Below are 22569 nucleotides of genomic sequence, written 5' to 3'. Positions count from 1 at the left end.
CAATAATGTACAGTATGTGCAAAATAATGTCAAAATTTTTTGAACCTTAAACCACATAAACACATTTCATTACACCAAATACACCAAATAATGTTCTTTTTAGCAACATCATATGACCCCTTTAAGAAAATATCTAGATAAAGTTGTAGACCTCAGTAATTGACCAATTGGTTAACGTGACCCATGTCTAGTTTACACAGACCAAGGCTTCAACAGGGAGGCGTCCAGTCAAATATAAAAATGTACGGTGGCGCCTTGTTTCTTCAGAATGCAACCGACAATGAAAAAGTACAAGTACAAAACTACTGGATGCATAAAAATGAAAAGACTTTGTTTTGTAGTGGCCAGTCCAGAAAGTTCAGCAGGTCACAGCAGAATCCGTTAACGACCGGGAGAAGCCGAAAAATCCAGAGGAACAAACACAGCAAATTATAGTCCGACGCAGCAGAAAGTGGCTGTTTCTGCAAAACCCCAAAAATCCTCATACGCATCACCCCACCCAAGCATTTGGCGCTGCCGCCGGCTCCTGTCACACATCCAGAATCGGTTCTCATCTTTTTACAGAATCTCTCCTGTCCGCCATCGCTTTCCACAGAACAGCAGGGAATGCAAGTGCAAGGCCTTCTGGGATTGTGCAAATACAGTTTAAAGAGAGAGGGGTAACAGAGTTAACATAACACAGATTTACTGTGTCAAAAGAGAGTAAATCAGTCTTCTCACAGTGATGCTAAATATCGGAGCTCAGCCATAAATTCGACAGTGATATGCAGCCTGTAGGAAAGGAAAATCCCAAATGAGATCATCTCAATTGTTTCTCATAGATCACAATGAGCTCAAATGCAACTAAAAGGAGACTTTGCTCAAGTCTCCTGCTTCTCAGATGTTTCTCCTGAAAAAAAGTCCTCAAATGTCTCAAACTGTTCTCAGATTTCCCAAAATAGTCTGGAATCAAAATTCTGAGATCTCAATATGAGCTTGAACATTTCTCATCTAATTCTATAGCTTTATTTTCTTATCATATGTCAACAATTGTCTAATTTGTGTGGAATTTTAGGAGAAACAGTTGAGAAACTTTTGATACTTGTGACTCTAAATCTTGTGAGCAATCAGAGAGCTAACTTTGAGTAATAAAAATGCTCCTCTGGGAAAGTTAGCTAAACTGGTACGCAAGCAATTCACATTCATTCCTCTATCTGCAAATGTCCACGACCAGCCCAAACCCATAAACATAATTTAAAACCACACAAAATTAAAAGAGAAAGACACTCTGACAATGGAGCAATGAAAGACAAAGCCAGACACGAGAAGGGGAAAAAAAGAGTCTCCAGAGACTCATTAAGAGCTGGTAACTCCAGAGACTCATTTAAAGAGGTGTTCTTCCCTCTTTGAGTCAGGCCAACCACAACACAGAACAAAGATGAACACGGCAACTCTTTAAAAATAAACTGCCCTATAAACCCAGACGGACTTTGAGCCGAAAAAAGTCGATTCAGCGTGCCGAGAGCTCGCCAGGCCCACCGTGGCACAGATTCAGCAGAAGAAACCAGACGGCAGCAAAAATGTCTTTAGAAATCATCAACATAGAGTTTCACTGGAGATCTTAACCATTGAAACACATGCTGGTCAGGAGTGGGGAAAGTCACATTCACATTGTGGCTGATCCAGTTTAATTTGAATATTATTTCATGAATAAAACATAAAGCTTTTACTGTCCTTCACAACACAACTCTATTAATAGTTAATGAAAGATTATTAATTATTCACTAGAATTGTATGTTTTATTTATTACAGAGTTTGAAAAGATGGATAGATAGATAGATAGATAGATAGATACCTTCATATATAGAGATGATATGTGGGTGGCGAAGGGATGACATGATCTCGATTTCTCGTCGAATGTGAACCATGTCCTGTTCATCTTTAATCTTCTCCTTCCTGATAGACTTGATGGCAACCTGAAGAGAAGAGAGAGATTAAGTTTAAATCTTTCCTGTGTCAAAAGATAATAAAAATGTTATGTTTATCTTAGTAACTTTATGCCACTTTTTTGACAGGAAACGACTCAAGTTAGCTTAGAACTCGCATTGCCAGGATTAGCACCATAGCTAACCACTTAGCCATGGCTCTGACAAAAACATTCTATTTCTGAATGTCAGAAAAACACCTGAGTAGATTCTTCAGACAGAGAGGTGTAATCATCCCATCAGACACACGCACACACAGAATTATCCCATAAACACACATCACGGCTGAGCATATTTTCAGCCTTTGTGCTGTGTAATTTTCCTGATGTTTTTTTGGGGGGGAATGAGGGTGCAGTGTTTGGAAGCGGAATGAAAGCGCTCTCATGTGTTTATTCGGCTCTGTGGGCCCTGAGGACACTGCACTGATGTCTCTATATGATCACATGACCTGAACAGGCTCCAATATGTATGGAACCCCATTTCAGCCACTGAATAAAAAAATAATAATTACAACTTTTTATTGCACGATTTTGACTTTTTTCCTTGCAACTGCGAGTTTACGTTGCAATTCTGACTTTTTTCGCAATTGCAGGTTACATGATGTAATTTTGACATCGTAATTATTTTTTCCCCAGAATTTTGAGAGATATACTCACAATTATGAGTTACAAAATCATAATTGACTGGATATGAACTTGCAATTGCGAGAAAAATGTCAGATATACACGAAAAAAGGCAGAATTTTGAAATATAAAACTCACAATTGCAAGAAAAAAAATGTCAGAATTGTGACATGTAAACTTGCAATTGCGAGAAAAATATCAGAATTGTGAGATAAAGTCACAATGACCTTTTTCATTTTTAACTTAATTTCTCAGAACTGCAAGCTTATATCTCGCAATTCTGAATATATAGCACAACCGTGACTTTATATCATGCAATTCTAACTTTATAATTCGTAATTGCGAGTTTATATCATGCAATTCTGAGAAAAAAAGTCAGAATTGTGAGATAAAAAGTTTTCATCACTCACATTAATAAAATTCATGGAAATAATCAAACAATACCTTTTTGTATTGTTAAAAAAAAAAAAATTTAAATGTTAAAAAAATAAAGGCCATGATGTTCCACACTCAGTTCCTCTGGAGTTTTAGAACTTTAGAACGAACATTCTAGAACTGGAGATGTGATGTGGGCAAAGAGGAGATGCCCTGTTGACTGTGATGTCATGGGGAGGAAAGAGGAAATTATATCTGGGTAGTGATTTCCTGTCTATTTCTGTCCTATCGCACACTCCCAGGCGTGTGCTACACGTCCATTTAAAGAACAACTGGAACAATGAGTGAGCTGATGACAAAGCTTAGCTGGAAAAGAGGAAGCCCTTTGTCAATTCCTTTTGTTTTGTGATGGCATACCCACAATGACGGTCCCTATAACATGTCTATCCACTCCTCCATTCTCAGAACAGCCCGTGTCTTCTCATTAATGGTGAGCGAGCAGGCGGACCGCTGCGTTTCTTGGAGAAACCAAAACCACATGTTTCCGAGGAGCTGAAGGTAAATCACCGACTATATCCATAAAAGGAAAGCCCTAGCGGAATGCTTCAAAACTGATTATGTGGAATAAAAAGACATAAACAAATCCAGAAACCAGGACCAGTTCTCTAAAAGAAGAATGGGCAAACCCTGCACTTTATTGGAAAGCCATCAGCGAGTGTTTTCCATGAGCTCATGAAGTTATGTGCAGCTGAAGGTATTCACCTCCCACCAGGTCCGCTGGAGACAGCAGGAATACTAATGCTGCAGTTTGTTCAAACACAGCAGGAGCAAGAGTTTAAAATAATCTCCAGGAAGAAAAAAAATCACAGCGTTCCCACAGAGGTAGTAACAGGATTCTGACCAGCGGAACTTTTTATTTGTTTATCTGTCTGCGAGCCAAATGAACAGAATACAGCACCAATAAAAGCGCAGACGAGTTTTTGTATTTCATTAATGGTGTTTGCAAAGAGAGGGATTTGAACAAGTATTATACTTTGTCATGTAACATGATTGAAACCTCAAAACTTGTGTAGAGGTATGCTACTTTTTAATTAAATCAAATGTAAAAAAATTGACCATGTAGCAATCTCCCCAGGCAACATAACAACCACCCAAATACCCTAGCAACCTCTTAGCAGCCAACTCAAATGCTCTAACAATCACCCTGAATGCCCTTGCAACCACCCCATAATCCTAACAACCACCCAAGTAAATACCTAGCAACCACCCCAAATACCCTAGCTACCATCTCAAACACCTTTGCAATTATGCTGAATTCCCTAGCAACCTCCCAAAACCCTGACTACCACCCTAGTAACCACCTAGCAACCATCCAAACTGATAGCAACCTCCTAGCAACAACCTCAAACACCCAAGCAATCACCCTGAATGCCCTAGCAACCACCCCAAACCACCTTAACACAAAACTAGCAATTTTCCGTGAATATCCTAGAATCCACATAGCAATCAATGTAAATAGCCTAGCAACCACTTATCAACAACTCAAAAAACAATTTACTACAAACATGCTATCATCCACCCAAAACCCTAGCAATCACCCTAGTAACCACCCAGCAACCCTAGCACCCAAGCAACCACCCAAACACCCTAGCAACCACATAGCAATCAGCGTGAATACCCTAGCAACCACTTATCAACCACCCCAAACCCTAACAACCACCCAGGTAAATACCTAGCAACCACCTCAAATGCCCTAGCTACCATCTTGCAATCACCCCTGCCACCCTAGCAATCACCTTAAACACTTTTGCAATTATGCTGAATGCCCTAGCACCTACCCCAAAACCCTGACAACCACACTAGTAACAACCCACCAACCCTAGCGCCCTAGCAACCACCCTGAATGCCCTAGCAACCACCCCAAAACCCTAACAACCGCCTTAGTAATGACCTAGCAACCACCCAAACAGACTAGCAACCACTTATCAACCACCCAAAACCCTAACAACCACCTTAGTAATGACCTAGCAACCACCCAAACACCCTAGCACCCACTTATCAACCACCCCAAACCCTAACAACCACCCAGGTAAATACCTAGCAACCACGTCAAATGCCCTAGCTACCATCTAGCAATCACCCCTGCCACCCTAGCAATCACCTTAAACACTTTTGCAATTATGCTGAATGCCCTAGCAACTACCCCAAAACCCTGACAACCACACTAGTAACAACCCACCAACCCTAGCGCCCTAGCAACCACCCCAAAACCCTAACAACCGCCTTAGTAATGACCTAGCAACCACCCAAACAGACTAGCAACCACTTATCAACCACCCAAAACCCTAACAACCACCTTAGTAATGACCTAGCAACCACCCAAACACCCTAGCACCCACTTATCAACCACCCAAAACCCTAACAACCACCTGGCAATTTAGGTTGCAAAGGGGCGGAACATTTCTGGCAAATTTCCAGAGTTTTTGGAAACGTTCAGAAACTTTTGGAACGTTTATCGAAATTTACAGAAATTTCCACCTCTTTGAAACCCAACTAGCAATTACCCCAAAAGCACTAGCAACCATTCCAAACATCCTAGCAACCACCAACCAATCAGCCAACATTCTAACACCACACAAAAACACTGCATAACATTCCAGCAACGCGTCTGATAGTATATTTGCTAATTCTTCTCATGAAATAAACTGTTCTGCCAGCGGAAGCCACTAGATGTCGCCACGCCCTTCGGAAAACATCTGAAAACTCGAACACAAAGCAAATTATGAACAAGAGATCTGTTTAGTTTACCTTTGATGACCGAGACTCAGATATGAGCGTCTAACTGACCCTGGATCAGAATTTAAAAGCCACTACAATCTATCAGACTGTTTTGGCCCCCATACAGGATATTAATTCTCAACAACGTTTTCATTTCCTGCTCAAGATGGCCTTTCAAGTGTCCGTCTGCTTTCGCACTTTCACAGTGACCTTTTCACACACAGACAAACACACACTCAGACGGACATGTGACCCATTCATCACACACTGTGGAAGGAATGCTGACCGTTATGTGGACATCCGATCTTGTTTGTACATTGATTCAGATACCCACAAATGCAATGCAAACACGAGCTCATACGTGCGAGAGCTCACACACTCATGCTATCTGTCTGTCTGCTCAGGTCATTATGGTGAATCTGAGGCTGGTAAAGCCATAAAGAAGAATATGTTACGCAATGTCTTTGGTTATCTGTGCCTTAGGGGTAGAGGTCAGGAAAATGCCGTTCTGGATTGTTGCTTATATCAACAGTCAGAACCTTCTGTTTGTCTGTGTACGTGATAACAAACAGTAAAGCTTTATTACGTTATTCAGTTTGTTTGTTTAGCAAGGGACATCACCTAGAGGAACTACACTAAATATGATATGAGTTGAACATAATGACACAAAGGAATATTTTATTTTTCTGAGGCTGATCTTTCGTATCTCAGGAGATTAAATGGAGATTGCAGTTATGTTTGATTTAGGGATCAACTTTGTCTCTTAAAATTATTTTGGAGATATAAAAGAGACGCAAATTAGACGACAGATGACATACTGAAAGGCCTGAAATACAATTTATGCAAATACATGAACGTTTTCAGGTGTGAAAGCTTGTTTTTGTGTGTTTTCTAGTGAAATGTGTCAACGCAATTTATAACAATGCAAACGCAAATGCCTCTTGAGTATGTAAATGCAATTTCTGAAAGGTGTCAGAACACCATTAACACATTTAAAGCAGAAAATTTTAAATGTTTGTAGGTATGCAAGGACAATTAAGTGCGTTCTTGCATTATTCAGAGCGATTCATAACCCAATCCAAGTAAGCGAACGTAAACGCTTCTATGTATGCAGATAATTTCGCTAAAAAAAAAAAAAGGGATGCAAGTATGCGAACACAAAAACTTCTAAGTACATAAGTGCAATTTTCAAAAAGTAAAAAAAAAAAAGTATGTAAATGTAAATGCATGTACGCAAACTCTATTTAAAAGATCATTACGCTAAATAAAAATCGAAATGCGAACACAAAGACTTATTCAGAAAGCAATTCATAATGCAATGCAAGTTGGCAAATGCAAATACTCTTAGGTCGACTGATTGCAATGTTGCATTGTGTCATTTTTCAAAATTATATTCATAACTATGTGAAAGCAAAATGTATCAGAACGCAATTAATAATTCAATTCAAGTATGCAAGTGTGATTTCACATTGTAGCATTCTAAAATGTATCAGAACACTATTAACACAATGCCAGCAGAAAAGATCAGTTTTGCAAGTTATTCATTGCTATTCATGATGCAATGTACAAAAGTACAAAAGTGCTATTTCAAACATTGTTGGGCTAGAAAATCAGAATGCAATTTATAACTCAAATGCAAATACTCTTAGACAAGCAAAGCCAATTTAATGCAACGTTGCATTCGAACGTGTTTCAAAATGAATGCAAATGCTTCTAGGTATGCAAGGCCATTTTAAAATGTGTTGCAAAATGTGAAATGCAAGTATGTAATCGCTTCTACGTATGCAAGCGTGAAGTCACACTAAAATGTGTCACAACGCAATGCGAGTACACTGCATTCTCAGCGATGCCACAAAGGGGCGCTAATGCTTATTTTGTGTTTCACAATGTTTGGAACAACATGAGCGTGATTAAATATTTACAAAACTGACATTTTTGAGTAAACTATCACATATAGGAGAAAGAATCAAAATTTTGCAGTGCTGTATCTGTGTAGGCGTGTTTTAAGACTGTGATGACTAATGTTTAGTCTCTATAGCAGTTATCAGTGGTTTCTATGTCTGTTATATTTATGTATGTTTGTATACGTCTGTGCTGTAACTCTTTACAGACAGCATGTCTGGCCGGTTAACAGTTTTTCTTACTAATTCCTGCTAAGCACACTAAACTCATGCCAAAAAACAACACCGCATGTCTCCCTGAGTGACTTTATGTTTATGGCCCACAAACACGCATGACAAATTATGTTTTGTCCATGCGTCTGAGATTGAGGTAAATGAAAAAACATGTATGTGTTGTGTAGTGTGTGCACAGTTTTATTTTTAGGTCTGTTAGCGTGCGCTCATACTTTCTTCAACAGCCTGCTAACACTCTGATGGCACTCTGCCCACCAATACACTTAGACCTGTGTGTGTGTTTATATGGCTGTATGTGTTGTGAACTAGCCTGGATTGTAAATTATTAAACTAAAAGATGGCTATATATCTACTTACAGCCCATAACAGCAGCCACCAACAACAGTGTTTCCATGGAAATATACATGACTAGAGGGCATTTCAACTGCTAGAATGGGTTGCAGATCTATTCTTGAGGTAAAAAACAAAGCTAAATGCTAATAACAAAACATAACTAGCTATACAGTCGTTCATAGTTAGCTTATTCCTGTGTCATCTGTCATCAAAAGCTGTACATCCAATCAAATTCTACTGTATTTTAATGCAAGTTCATCAGTCACTTGGTAGAAGCTAGTCAAATCAGCAAGATGCTAATGTTTATCCTCAAAACATTGAACAAATCTACTCAAGGTGAAAGAGCTGTTTTGAACAAAATTTTTAAGACTGACATGAGGATGAGTAAATTACCAAATTTTCATTTTTGGTGGAACTTTAGCAGAATGGAAAGATTTCATTGCTCCTAGTAGCTGTTCCAGGTTCTGTGGTGACTGAGCCATTTAGAGGACAGTGTTAAACAACAACCATAGCCACGTGCCAAAGCGTGCCGAACGAATCCGGTATGTTTGATTAATGAACAAACGAACACTAAAGCCCTGCCTGACCTAAATGCCCACAGCAGAACTTAGCATCTAAGTCAGAGTTCATTAGCGACCCGAGGTTTCAGAACTCAAGTTCTCTAACACATTTGGCACTGGTCGCATTATTATTTACGGCGAGTGGTCAGCAGTGACCTTTGAACCCAACTGCAACAGAAACGGTCAATTGGTTGAAGAGTGATGTGTTTCATTGGGGGCTATTAGAGCAACTTTACATGAGATTTAAAACATCTGCTCTTGCACAAGCGAATGCATGCGGCGCACACGCGTGGGGTGGAATTCCTATGAGATGGACCGAAATGAGCCAAACACAACAACCGATTTTATAGCAGAGCTGATACCCTAAACAACAAACTACAGCCGGCCCAAGATCCAGGCCAGTTCTATGTTCATTTATCAAATGATTCTTTGATTCAAAAGTTCAATCACTGGTATATATCAATGTATCATGGCATTTCCATCTGATATTACTATGTACCACCACAGTATGTTTCAGCTAGAGCTTAATGCGGGAATTGAACCTGCAACCTTCTGGATAGCAGTTCAGATGTATAACCACTACATTAGATTTATTTATTTATCAGATGCTTGAAGCTCTCACCTCTCTTCCAGAATGGCGCTCGATGGCCTTCTTGACTTTGCCGTACGTTCCTCTCCCCAGGGTCTCCAGCAGCTCATAGCGATGCTTGAGGTTGTGTTTGTGATGATGTTTCTTCACACCAGAGCTGCTGCGTTTGACCTCACCGGGGCCCTCAGGGGCCTCCGCCACCACTGAGGGGCCCGGCGGGTCACCTGGCCTTTGTGTCTCCATCACGTGGGAGGATGATATTTTACACCTCCCTCTATGTTTAAATGTCTTGACTAAATGCTTTGAAATATTGATAATATAAGACCTAATTAATATAGCTAATTAGCATATAAATAAATAAATAAATTACAATGCAAAGGTTTATTATGTTAACATATAAAGTAATTTATGATTGTCAATAATGACTCATATTTTAATGAGGTGTCTATCTATTCTACCTATAGCCGGCTATGGTAGGCTATCTAAAGGAAAATAATAATCCCAGTCTAATTATGAACGATAAAACAGGGCTATGAACGGACTAAAAAGGCATATTATTAAAAAGAAACTAATGAACACGTGCCATGTGGTTTTATGGCACTTATAAACTGCTACAATGTATCATTCACAATTAGAACGACAATGTATCTATTGTGCACTATTCTATTATGACGCGTTCTATACCATTATGACGTATCCTACTCCGTTATGACGTGTTCTCTTTCCCGTGGCGCGTTCGATCATGATTTCTCCGTTATTCCTTTGTTTCAATCTACCGCAGAAAATCTCAGGTGAGAAAGCAGCGACCACGCCGGCGTTCTGGACGTAAATCACCCTCATTCGTGTGTGTGTGTGTGTGTGTGTGTGTGTGTGTGTGTGTTTCAGACTCTCTCTCTGTGACTCTGATTTTTGCTGATTTTCTGATTCTGCTTTACTTGAGGGAAAACAGAAAGGTAAAGTGTCATTTTTATATTAATACCCACTATACTGAGACTTTATGCAGAGAATATCATACAGAATATAGAATAGATAAACTATATATATATATATTTATTTATATTAAATACAAATATTTTAATAGTTGAAATGTATTTGAATTAAAATGTACATTAGATAGCTAGTAACACTTTCATATTTATTATATTATATTTATAAATTATTTTTATATTACATTTATATAATAATACAGGTTAATACTGTATAATTAATACTGGGGCATTAATTCTGATAGAAACATATAATACTATACATGCAATTTTTTCCTTCTTTTTAATGAAGAATAAAATGCTAAAAAGTTACAAAAAGATAAATTCCATACATATGTTAACTTTATTTTACCTATTCTTTATTTTTTTATTATTATAATTAATGCCCAGTTGATGCCCTATTTACTGTAAGTTAAGCCAGTAATTTATTTTAAAATAAAGATTTATTTAAATAATTTAAATATATAGATTTTTTCTTTATTTTTACTGTTTTATTTCTAATAAAATGTTTTCCAATCACTTTTATTAAGTCAAGAAAAGCCTGTATTTATTTAAAAATAACTATTTATTTAGATAAAAACTATACACACATTTATTTTAATTAGTATTTTTGCCTCTTTATTACTCTGCATTTTTTCACATTTTTATTTCTCACCATTTTTTTAATTATTTTATTAATTTAATTATTTGGGGGGGCCAAATTTGCCTTTTTATATAAAACTAGATCAACATGCATGGAGCACTTAAGCTCTGATGCAAAATAATTTGCATAAGAACTGTTTTGCTCATTTGTTCAGCATGGAGTCAGATTCATTTGGATAAATGTTCAAAGGTCCAAAAGCAAAGGTCTATTGTATTTAATGATTTAAAGCGACAAATATGCCTCCAGCTTTGTTCATGAGCCAAATGTTGCCACATGTCTTGGGTTATGGCCCTCATAAATAATCCAGTCAACTTTGACCAAGTTTAGCTGACCTGAAATAACCAAACCGAGATGTACAGATTAAATATTCCTGATGCAGTTGAGTTGTTCTCCTGACTGCAGAATGCATCACCTGCAGCTCAGACACAGTCAGACATGCCTGAAACCTCACCCTGCACATTCTGCCTCGGCCAATCAGCTTTGTTTTCTTTTGTTTGCTTCTGTTTGGATCCTGCATGGTGTAATTTAGCCACTGATTGGTGGAGGGGAAGTTTGAGTCAAACAGACTCCAGACTGAGCCATTTGTCTTTGTTTGATCTGGAGAGCACTGAGAATCTGGATGGTCCTGTGTTGTGGTGAGCGGTCGGGCAGCGGATTTCAGACTCGAGCAGTAACTGTGTGCATGTGTGTTGCTCCAAGATTTGCATCTCAGATGAAACATGGCCTCAGATGCACCCTGGAATCAGGTATCATGGGAGACAAACTGCCCCCTAGCGGTGGAAATGCATGTGTAGGTCACAGTTATTCAGCTCAGCAGTGCCAGAGCATCATGTGTCTTAATATATTGCAAACGAATTCAGATCATCCAAATGTTTGAATCAACAAATTTTGAATCAGGATTTGTTTCTTTGAATGTTTTAAATTCAAGCTTTTGTTTTTATGTCTGTCCATTTAAAAGCAAAATGATTCTCATAATGTATAGAATGTATTTGATTAAGATTGTACTAGATTCCCTCTCTAACCTGTATTGTGTGATTGACAGTACTGAAAAAAAAATTATGTAACAAAGATTTCAAACAAAAGGACTGCTGAATTATTTATATGCTAGCATTTCCTTGATCCTTACATTACATTTCATTTTTCTCCTGGACATCAAAGAAAAGATTTGTTTTAAGATGTTTCATTCAGGTATTTTCAGCCCCTCAGGCATCTGGCAGAGTTTTTGCCACAACTATTTCAAGTTCAGCACAGAAACATTCCCTACACTTAACAAATTAAAAACAGCAGGAACCACAAAGGACAAAGAAAGACGTGGGGGTGTGTGTGAGAGAGAAAGTGATTGAGGTGACCACAGAGAAATGCAGATAACAGAATGGTATATTACCAGCGTTTGATCGTGGGTCACATGTCTGCGTTCTCCAGCGAGAGCGTGTTTGTGTGTAAGCCTGAAAGTGATACGACAAACACATCCTTCGTTTCAAACGATGACAGGAGAGATCAATCTGACACGGAAAAAAGAAACAGCTGCCATGAAAGAGAGACAGCAATAAACCTATAGAATATTACAAACTATACAGACAGACAGACAGACAGATAGATAGATAGATAGATAGATAGATAGATAGCTAAACTGATAGAGAGATAGATAGATAGACAGACAGACAGATAGATAGATAGACAGACAGACAGCTAAATAGCTAAACTGATAGATAGATAGATAGATAGATAGATAGATAGCTAAACTGATAGATAGATAGATAGGCAGACAGATAGATAGATAGACAGACAGACAGCTAAATAGCTAAACTGATAGATAGATAGATAGATAGCTAAACTGATAGAGAGATAGATAGATAGACAGACAGACAGATAGATAGATAGACAGACAGACAGCTAAATAGCTAAACTGATAGATAGATAGATAGATAGATAGATAGACAGACAGCTAAATAGCTAAACTGATAGATAGATAGATATCGTTGTCACATGACCGTTAAAACATATTATTGTTTATCACAAAACAATTATTTTACATTTTTTAAGTCTACTTTTGTGTAAAAATGTATTTAATCATAGCAGCCAATCAAATAATGAAAAAAAAGAAAAAGAAATTATTAATAATGGTTGACATTACATTCAATGCAATTATTATCATTGCACAGTGGATGGGATTGCATTGAGGGATACATAACCTACTATAGTATGCTTTAATTGTATACTGCACATTATGTCACATTTAGTAAATCTAGATAAATTTGCTAGATACATTTAATCCCAACTAATCTGCATAATGTGCACAATATTTAAACTGTACACTGCAGATATAGTAGACAGTATGATAATGTGATGTTCCAAATGCATCCTCAATTATGTAAAGATGCTTAGCTGCCATCTAGTGTTGCATCTGGGTATTGTTATTTTGCACTAATTTTCACTGGTTCACTGTTAGCCAATCATGCAGAGGTCGCTAATGAGCTGCTGTTGATTAATGAGAAGGCTTGATGAGTGTGAGCCACATCTGCAGCGAGGAAACGAATACATGGCTTCAGTTCAGGATAAAGTTGCTGCATTAAATATTGTGGGGAAATTCTACAGTCCCCTCAACACACCTCTTGGTAACATCTGTTTTATGGTTTAAGGTCATGTGTTTTCATTTGAAGCACTTAAGAGCACAGTAAAATACTTTTTTGTGTGTTTGTTCAGATCACAGATTGATCAACAGAACTCAAGATTTACAAACCAACAAGGTTGAAAAGAAAGAATTCTGGAGCCACGTCATTGCTGCTCTACAAGCCCAAGTGAAGGTCAAGAAACGCAGGCAGCATCTGAGATCTCACGATAACTGCTTTCTGGGCTCCGATGCAGTGGATGTTATCCAGGATTATCTGACCCAGAATAAGGTTCTTGGAGATGCCCAGGTCTCCAGAGCCATGGTGTCGAGGCTGTGCCAGGTGCTGTTGGACTGTAAGGTGTTTGAGGTGGTGGGAACCAAAGTTTTGGGGAAGACCAGTAAACCAGCAGGCTTCCAGGACAGCAGCAGCAGCCTCTACAGATTCCTAAAGATGGAGGATTCATGCCTGGATGTGTTGGAAATGGCGCTTTTCCCTCCCAGTGAAGAGAGTTTGATGAACGTCACACCATGCAGGTGTTTCAGATCACTGTATATGTTTTATGGTGTAGCATTCAATGATTTTATTCTAAATTTGAATTCTAATGATTGGAGTTTTTTACCTTTTTAGGCAGGACATCCTGTTATTCTCTCATAGTACACCTGTGAAACCAGACCACGTGCTGGATCGTCTCATGGAGAAGCTGGACTTGACCGGACTTGTCGGTTCTCCTCCCACTGAATGTCTTCCTCCATCTGGTAAGAGCTTTGTTCAGATTCTGCTTATGTTTGAGGTACAAAGGCTGTGTTTGTAATGGACTGTTATGTACCAACTATTTTTCATGTTGCATATTTAATTCAGTGAATGATGTAAATAAATAAACTTTATATTGTAACTTTTATTTCTTATATCTCATAATTATTATTATTCATAGTGCAACCTTATTTTTTTAACCATGTCTGTATTTGTGATCGGAGAAATGACAAACAACAAGCGCTACTCTACACTGCTCAAAACTCGGTTTGAATCGTCAGTGGCAAATCCTTTAAAAATGAAAACGTACTTTTCAGTCAGAACAGTCGGCATTGTAGTCTACTCTACCAGGATCAGGAAACAGTCCTCCATAAAATGTGCTGCACACATCTGAATATTTGGGTTGAACTGTTCTGGAATTTATGCCTACTATATAGACATGTAGTGTGTGTGTGTGTGTGTATATATATATATATATATATATATATATATATACACTTATTTAACATCAGTAGACCATTCAAAAAAGCCTTTAGGTGCAACTTTTACAATATTTATATGAACTGTCCTTCAGTGGTCAGAGAGGTGTGGCACGAGCAGACCGTACGGAAGCTGTCTCAGCTGATAGATCTCCCCCTGCTGGAGGGAGTGCTGAACTGCGCAAAGATTGTTTCGCCCCCCTCTCGTGGCAGTAATAGTGAGCCTGACCTTCTCTACACCAGCAACTACCTCGAACGAGAGGTTCTCAAGGCCTTCAAAGAATCACAGTGAGACATCTTCAAGTTTAAACTCAAGAAATCAAACCATGAGGCTCAGATAGGCCTAATTCGCTTTCCTTCACCCAGAGCTGATGTTTGGCTGTCGGCAGCCATAGACCTGCTGGATTTCCTTCCGGATCAGCTTGTGGTGGAGGTGAGCAGAGAGCTGCCCAAGTTCTCCTGTGAGGAAGTGGATGGCCAGGGGATGGATGAATGTAAACTACTGCTGTTCCATGTGCTGGACAAACACTACGGACACATGGAGCGCAAGCCTCTCCTCTGTGACAGCATGGCAGACGTCTACACTGAGATCATGGAACTCCTGAGTGAATAACGCTCCTCAAATGATTCATTCTTTCCAATAAACAACTATTCTTTGTGGCTTTGTGGCAATTTTTCCTCTGTTTACCTTTATATCTAGTGAATGGGAAGTTTGAACGAGCGTTGGAAGTCCTGCAGCTGACGCTGAAGCTGCTGTCTGCGTCTGCACGCGAGGAACTGCGCAGGCTGCTGGAGTTTATGGCCACAGCTGCAGATGCTGCAAACGTCCAGCTGCACAAAGAAGTAAGGAGTCATAATACATGTGATGTGCTATTCATACATTTGTCACCTATTTACACTTGTTTTGGATTTTCAGATTGAAAATCGAATGGTTGTGAAGAAGACATTCACCAGAGCCATCATCCAGAGCAAGAGTCTGACGAAAGAAAAGACAGACCTGCTGATGCTCTTCATGCTCGACAACCACCAGGAGATCTTCAAGGTTTCTTTTATTTAATGAATTAAGACAGCATTGGTCAATAATGATATAATACAGAAATAATTAATTGTGGCTGTTTTGCATCATCATACTTGCTTTTATTAGATTCCAGGTTCTCTTCACAAACTAGTCAGTGAGAAACTGGATGACATTGTGAAACACGGAGATCCTTCCAAAACTGGTATGATATTTACAGTGTTATTTTAGCATTAAATTAGCTTTTACATTTTCAGTTTTAGTAATTATATATACAGTGGTGTGAAAAAGTGTTGGCCCCCTTCCTGATTTCTTATTTTTTTGCATGTTTGTCACCCTTTAATGTTTCAGATCATTTTTTTTTTTTTTTTTTTTTTTATAATTACAGTTAGTAATTTTAGCCATGCATATTTATATATTATTGTGTGACCATTTAACTTTCATAATTTTTATTTGACAAGTGATTTGAAGTATTTGTTTTCTCTGAATATGTTAGATACCCCGTTTTGTCAGCAAGTGCCAAGAGACATGTACACAGAGACCATAAAGGACTCGACTAAAAATGAGCTGTACTCTCTCTTGAAAAACATTGACGAAAACACCAAATATTCCCTGAAAGAGAAGAAACGACTCCTGGCGCAGTTTTATAAGGGCCATCCAGACATCTTCATGCAGTATTTTGGGTCTAGACGAAGCACATTAAACCTACTTGAAGTTTAAGGTCACTTTGTCCTGTACATGTACTTGTCCTTTTTTTGAATGTTTGTATCCAAATAAATAAAAATAAACATATTTAAGTGTCAAATAAGAATGTAGTATGTGTATTTGAATAGCATAAATTTGTTATTCCACCACCTTAGAGGGATAGGCCTACAAGTACATTGCTTCATAAATAATACTCATATAGAAGTGGGAATGTTACACAGAAATGAGTTGTTATATATTCATATTATACACCAAAAACGTGTTAAAATACGAAATAAAGCAACATGTCAGATATTAAGACAGAAATTGAGTTTGAATTGAATTGAAGTCTAATAGTCTTTTTTGTTACTTAAAGTTTTGTAGTAGCCTATATATTATTTGTGATGTATTTGTTTTGTACTGAGGTACTTATATTTATGTCGTAAGCATTTTTTACTTTATTACATTTGTTAAATGTCTGAGAGCAATTACAAACATCACCTTTTTGCTTTTCTTGTTTAATGGCGAATAACTCCTTCAGGAGCATCCTTTGTGCTTTTGTCGCGTCGTGCGCCTTTAATGCTGATGCGTCTCCAGAAGCCGCTGTGGCTCCGTCCATTCCTTACGCGTTTCAAACTCTGATTGGCTCTTCATTCCTTGACAGACAAACGCTTGTCCAATCAGCGTCCGATGGGTCGGGACACGTCACATAGAGCGGAGTGCGCTCCCGGCGCCTGTTCTCAGATCAGTTCATCGTGCGCACAGCGTCGTAGGTTCCCACGGTGAGTAGATTAACTTAACTGTTCCTGGATCAGCTCTAGCGCACAAATCTCGCCGGGGTTGATGCGGAATTCTGGGCGCAGCTCAAATCTCCTCCCCGGATGCCCCTGAAACCCTAACACACAGTCATCGCCACACATACAGTTTTTTTGGGGGGGTTGTTCATGGTGCGGATCTGCGAGAGGAGGATGAAGTTTTTGGTGGCAGTCACATTGATCGTCGGCTCGGTGATTTTCCTGCTTTTCCCGAGCGGGTCAGAAGCGGATGAGAAGAAAAAAGGTCCGAAAGTCACGGCCAAGGTACAAAAACGCTGCGCTGCTCTACATTCACTGCAACGCCGTGTCTGGCCTATTGCACACAAATAACGTAATTCGAATTCCAGTTCGAATTTAATGTTGCGTTTACACTTAAATTCAGCGTGCTAGAATCGCGTAGCCTAGTGCTTTTTGCTTGAAAACCATCTGTAGGTTTTTTTTTTGTTTTTTTTTGCATTTACCAAGGTTCATTGGTGTTGTGCAAAATATACAAAGGCTGGTAACACCACGCAAATGTTTTGTAATTTAATCAAAAAGTGTTTCATCAATATTTGTCTAATGATAAATCTGGGTTTTATGGTCGCTAATGAAGTGGATTCACCATAGTGCATGTGCAGAACAGATTTTTGATGTTCTGGTGTGACTCTGGATTTGGTCGTTTTCCCAGGTGTACTTTGACATGAGGATCGGTGATGAGGATGCAGGACGGATTGTCATTGGACTCTTTGGAAAGACTGTCCCTAAAACAACAGAAAATTTCCTCCAGCTGGCTACTGGAGAGGTGAAGTTTTTTTTTTCTTCTTCTTCCTCTGCCAGTCAGTATTAATGATTCACAGTAAAAATGAGTCTAAATGTGGATTGTCATTGGACTCTTTGGAAAGACTGTCCCTAAAACAACAGAAAATTTCCTCCAGCTGGCTACTGGAGAGGTGAAGTTTTTTTTCTTCTTCTTCCTCTGCCAGTCAGTATTAATGATTCACAGTAAAAATGAGTCTAAATGCATGCAATTTTGATTTCCAGAAAGGATTTGGTTACAAGGGCAGCAAGTTCCACCGAGTGATCAAAGACTTCATGATCCAGGGAGGAGATTTCACTAGAGGAGATGGAACTGGAGGTATCAAAATACTAAAAACACTTTTGTTTAAGATGAATACCATGTTTTATCTTAATGTTCTTAAGTATGTTGAGGTCTCTCAGATGCCAGACGTGAGCGATAAACCTCAGTTTATTATTTCAAGAAGTATTACCTGATTTCTAACACCTCTTTATGTAGGTAAGAGCATCTATGGAGACCGTTTCCCTGATGAGAACTTCAAGCTGAATTCAAGAAGTATTACCTGATTTCTAACACCTCTTTATGTAGGTAAGAGCATCTATGGAGACCGTTTTCCTGATGAGAACTTCAAGCTGAAGCATTATGGTCCTGGTTGGCTCAGCATGGCCAATGCCGGCAAAGACACCAACGGCTCCCAGTTCTTCATCACCACGGTCCAGACGCCATGGCTGGATGGCAAACATGTTGTGTTTGGCAAAATCTTGGAGGGCATGGTGAGTATCTCAACTTTATCCATCTAAGGAGAAGTTGTGTTCCTCCATACTCATAGAAGTGCATTTACTCCAGTGACTGTGCTACTTGTCCTGCTGTCTTCCAGGATGTGGTGAGAAAGATTGAGAGCACAAAGACAGATGGGCGAGATAAACCTCTCAAGGACGTCATTGTCCACGACTGCGGCAAGATCGAGGTGGAAAACCCTTTCGCAGTAGCTAAAGAGTAAGTTTGGGGGGACAACAGGACTCTGGGTTTAAGGGGATTGAATTGGGTGACACTAGAGTGCTAGTGGGAACAGAGTGTGTGTATGTGCTTATTGGAGCTCCGCCCCCTCGCCGGGACGTCACACACCGGTCCTGATCCGCAGAGCGGCATATCCTGGGTCCAGTTCCAACCAGCATTCCACAGGGTCAGATTCCTGACCCACTTCAACCTGCTTTTGTAAACATATCTTTAATAAAGGATCCAGGTTTTCTTAATGCTGTTGTGTTGCTTGAAGAAATGCCTTGTCTTTTTGACCATGAACAAATCAGACACTCTCTTTATTCAATAGGAATACCCTTAGCAAAAATGCTTAAGCTGTTTTATAGTACAGGTAAATATCTTGGCACAGTAAAACAAAATCAGTGACAACCTGGGTTTGCAATGTGAATTTCATGAAGAAATGTCCAGTTTATGTTTTACACTGAAATAAAAAAATACATATATACACACATAACATGTACATAATGAATACATAAAATGAATGCATAAAAAATTAAGGCAAAAAAAGTTTAAATGTAATATTTTTAGGACCATTAAGATTTTTGTTTATGACCATAAAAATTAAGCACAAATGAGATTTTAGTAAGGTAACAAAAAAAAAACTTTAAAAAAATATGTATAAATCAAATTAAGAACAACATATTGCAATGATGTATAACTGCATTTGGATTTTATTTAAAATTTAAAACTATATTTTTGTGCCTTATATGGTTGGCAGGGCTTCTAAAAAAAATACAAATTTTCAGAAATATATGAAATGAATACCAAATAAATTCAAAAAAAAAAATTTTTTTTAGGTCCATTAAGATTTTTGTGACAGTTACAATTAAGCACAAAAACTTGATTTTAATATGGTAAAAAAAAAATACTGAAATTTGCATAAATTAAATTAATTGCAATGACTAATAATTGCAGTTGTACTTTAAATATTTACATTTAAATCTAGTTTTTGTGCATAGTAAAGTTGGCAGTCAAAATAGTCTTTTATTTTTTTTAACTAAGCTTTTGAGATGAAAATGACCTAGACCGTTTTTATGAGATTCACATCATAAAATATGACAAACCTAAAGATAAAAGATTCAGTCGATATAAACATGCGAAGGCACATTTAAAGCAGATGGAGTTGCTAGGCAACACTGCAGTGATTGCACTCATATTCTCTGTGACTCTGGCAGTGAGCTGATATTGCTTCTGTTTATGGTAATAGTGGGGATTTTGGGATGCACGGGCAGCTCTGGTGCAGAGGTGAGGCCGCTGGGTTTAGCGCAGCTCTTTTTGAAACTCACTTTGACGTCTCTGGGGTACAAACCCTGCAGGACGCCGGCCACCACGATATCAGGGAGGTCTATGGGAAAATGACCACAATAGAACGTTTCATTTGGGTGTAAAAAAAAAATACATTTCTGTAATGACAATCACAGCAATCTGTAAGGTTTACCTGATCTGGATTCAAGCTGGTAAGGGTCAGCCGAGAAACCAACTACTCGCTGATTGAATAACTTAAAACTACAGGAAGACAATGTACAATGTCTGTTCAGAATCAATTGATCTAAATTTGATTCCAAGTTTATGAACAAGTTAAAAAGAGATGAGGATGAACATACCTGTATCCCTGCTCTTGACAGTCATCTGACTGGTTTTCACTGAAATATGACGATTAGGGCATTAATAACAAGCCTGAAAGCACTTTTAATATTATTACTACGTAGATTACTTATTGTTATTGTTAATTCATTAGCTGAATTTCCATAGTAAATATTTAGATACATTGCTAAATTACAATTATGGTGCTCCAGTGAGGTAAATACATACTCAGAGCTGCAGTTCTTGCTCGCCGAATGAAAATGTTTGACCTGCAGGAAATCCAGGAGCTCTTGAGGAACAACGTCATTTCGATACAGAATCTCCTGCAATTGGCAGCCAATAAAAAAGTTACAACCTCAGTATGACATATTAAATTTATTAATTCAATTAAATCATTAAAATGATGATTGATACATTGCAACATATTTTCATACATTAGAATACACTTTCACACACTTAAGTTGAATAAGATATGGTCAATACTACACACACACACACACACACACACATATATATATATATATATATATATATACAGCAGGTAAAATAAGTATTGAACACATCACCATTTTTCTCAGTAAATATATTTCTAAAGGTGCTGTTGACATGAAATTTTCACCAGATGTCAGTAACAATCCAAGTAATCCATACATACAAATAAAACAAAACATATAAGTTCAGAAATTAAGTTCTGTGTAATAAAATGGAATAACACAGGGAAAAAGTATTGAACACGCTTACTGAAATTGATTTAATACTTCGTACAAATATATTTGTATATATATATATGAAATGTAAAATATATGTAATTTATTCCTGTGATGCAAAGCTGAATGCATCATTACTCCAGTCTTCAGTGTCACATGATCCTTCAGAAATCATTCCAATATTTGCCGCAAGAAACATTTCTGATTATTATCAGTTGAAAACAGTTGTGCTGCTTCATATTTTTGTGAAAACCATGATATATTTTTTTTTCAGGATTCTTTAATGGATAGAAAGTTCAAAAGAACAGCATTTATTTGAAATTGAAAATTATTATTAGCGTCTTTACTGTCACTTTTGATCAACTTAATGCATTCTTGTTGAATAAAAGTATTAATTTCTTAATATTCTTTATTTCACATAATTACATTCTAATCTACATTCTAAACAAGGCGATGAGGGGTAAGGGTTATATATTTGGAATAGCATAATACTCAACAACAATATGTTGTACATATACTGTGCTTGGTGTGTGATTTTTCTGTATATACTGAATACTCTGATTTCCAAATACATTTGCTCTTTCAGAACACAGGTCTTCATAAAGGTTAAAAACGAACCAAAATGTGCTTTATACAAAAAGATTGTGTGCAATACAGTATCCCATAATATGACCCTTAATATGACCCCCCATAAGTACTATTTAAAATATATTATTGGGAACTATTAAAACTATTAAAAATTGATTTCGGTAATTGAAATAAAGCTGAAATTAAAAAAAATAAAAAATTAGAAAAGTTGCAACTAACTGAAACAAGTTTAAGTACTAACATGGAAATAGAAAATAAATTAAAGCTAAATCAAAAAATATCACACAATAAAATGACTAAAACCTAAACTAAAATTAAAATGTATTCTGAAAATACTAAAATTAAAGCTAAATATGAACAGTGTTGGGGAAAGTTACTTTTAAAAGTAATGCATTACAATATTGCGTTACTCCATAAAAAAGTAACTGATTACGTTACTTAGTTACTTTTTATGGAAAGTAATGAGTTACGTTACTTTTGCGTTACTTTTTTAATCTGGACAGGGCTTGCTTGTTTGATTTTAAAATAAAAAAGTT

General features: G+C 37.7%; 4 protein-coding genes across 5 annotated transcripts in view; 2 read left to right on the top strand and 2 right to left on the bottom strand.

Moving 5' to 3' along the window:
* Positions 1-10190, bottom strand: part of LOC107727635 (NUAK family SNF1-like kinase 1) — a 19505-nt gene extending 9315 nt beyond the window's left edge. The window contains exons 1-2 of the mRNA XM_016537575.1: positions 9391-10190; positions 1835-1955 (exon numbers count right to left, since the gene is read on the bottom strand). Of these exons, the coding sequence (XP_016393061.1) occupies positions 1835-1955; positions 9391-9600 (331 nt within the window). The 5' untranslated portion in view covers positions 9601-10190. The remainder of the gene's footprint in view (positions 1-1834; positions 1956-9390) is intronic.
* A 3255-nt stretch (positions 10191-13445) lies between these two features.
* Positions 13446-16650, top strand: depdc7b (DEP domain containing 7, paralog b). Its single transcript, XM_016537687.1, has 9 exons — positions 13446-13601; positions 13690-14131; positions 14226-14353; positions 14923-15115; positions 15194-15432; positions 15528-15670; positions 15744-15869; positions 15972-16047; positions 16339-16650. The coding sequence occupies exons 1-9, from the start codon at positions 13475-13477 to the stop codon at positions 16560-16562; spliced, it is 1698 nt and encodes a 565-aa protein (XP_016393173.1). The 5' UTR covers positions 13446-13474; the 3' UTR covers positions 16563-16650.
* Positions 16651-17395: 745 nt separating this feature from the next.
* LOC107727623 (peptidyl-prolyl cis-trans isomerase B) lies at positions 17396-19369 on the top strand. Of its 2 annotated transcripts, XM_016537563.1 has the most exons (6): positions 17396-17605; positions 18009-18096; positions 18245-18270; positions 18362-18455; positions 18705-18889; positions 18994-19369. In XM_016537563.1, the coding sequence occupies exons 1-6, from the start codon at positions 17471-17473 to the stop codon at positions 19114-19116; spliced, it is 651 nt and encodes a 216-aa protein (XP_016393049.1). In that variant the 5' UTR covers positions 17396-17470; the 3' UTR covers positions 19117-19369. The 2 variants fall into 2 exon arrangements, with proteins under 2 accessions (XP_016393049.1, XP_016393040.1); XM_016537554.1 differs by lacking the exon at positions 18245-18270 and having other exon boundaries at positions 17397-17605; positions 18009-18122.
* Positions 19370-19955: 586 nt separating this feature from the next.
* snx22 (sorting nexin 22) overlaps positions 19956-22569 on the bottom strand; it is a 10228-nt gene continuing 7614 nt past the window's right edge. The window contains exons 3-6 of the mRNA XM_016537542.1: positions 20967-21061; positions 20759-20797; positions 20593-20660; positions 19956-20499 (exon numbers count right to left, since the gene is read on the bottom strand). Coding sequence (XP_016393028.1) covers positions 20306-20499; positions 20593-20660; positions 20759-20797; positions 20967-21061 — 396 coding nt within the window. The 3' untranslated portion in view covers positions 19956-20305. The remainder of the gene's footprint in view (positions 20500-20592; positions 20661-20758; positions 20798-20966; positions 21062-22569) is intronic.

Source organism: Sinocyclocheilus rhinocerous, unplaced genomic scaffold (genome assembly GCF_001515625.1).
Source record: "Sinocyclocheilus rhinocerous isolate Xijiao unplaced genomic scaffold, SAMN03320098_v1.1 scaffold1605, whole genome shotgun sequence".
NCBI classification, from domain to species: Eukaryota; Metazoa; Chordata; class Actinopteri; order Cypriniformes; family Cyprinidae; genus Sinocyclocheilus; species Sinocyclocheilus rhinocerous.
This window is presented reverse-complemented; position numbering and strand designations above follow the sequence as displayed.

Excerpts from the sequence above, each read along its gene's own strand:
- depdc7b (XM_016537687.1), top strand. The coding sequence starts at position 13,475 with ATGAGAAGGCTTGATGAGTGTGAGCCACATCTGCAGCGAGGAAACGAA. Across the intron at positions 14,354-14,922 it reads TGAATGTCTTCCTCCATCTG|TGGTCAGAGAGGTGTGGCAC; the intron begins GTAAGAGCTTTG and ends ACTGTCCTTCAG. Across the intron at positions 16,048-16,338 it reads CGGAGATCCTTCCAAAACTG|ATACCCCGTTTTGTCAGCAA; the intron begins GTATGATATTTA and ends TGAATATGTTAG.
- LOC107727623 (XM_016537563.1), top strand. The coding sequence starts at position 17,471 with ATGGTGCGGATCTGCGAGAGGAGGATGAAGTTTTTGGTGGCAGTCACA. Across the intron at positions 17,606-18,008 it reads GTCCGAAAGTCACGGCCAAG|GTGTACTTTGACATGAGGAT; the intron begins GTACAAAAACGC and ends TCGTTTTCCCAG. Across the intron at positions 18,097-18,244 it reads TGTCCCTAAAACAACAGAAA|ATTTCCTCCAGCTGGCTACT; the intron begins ATTTCCTCCAGC and ends AAACAACAGAAA.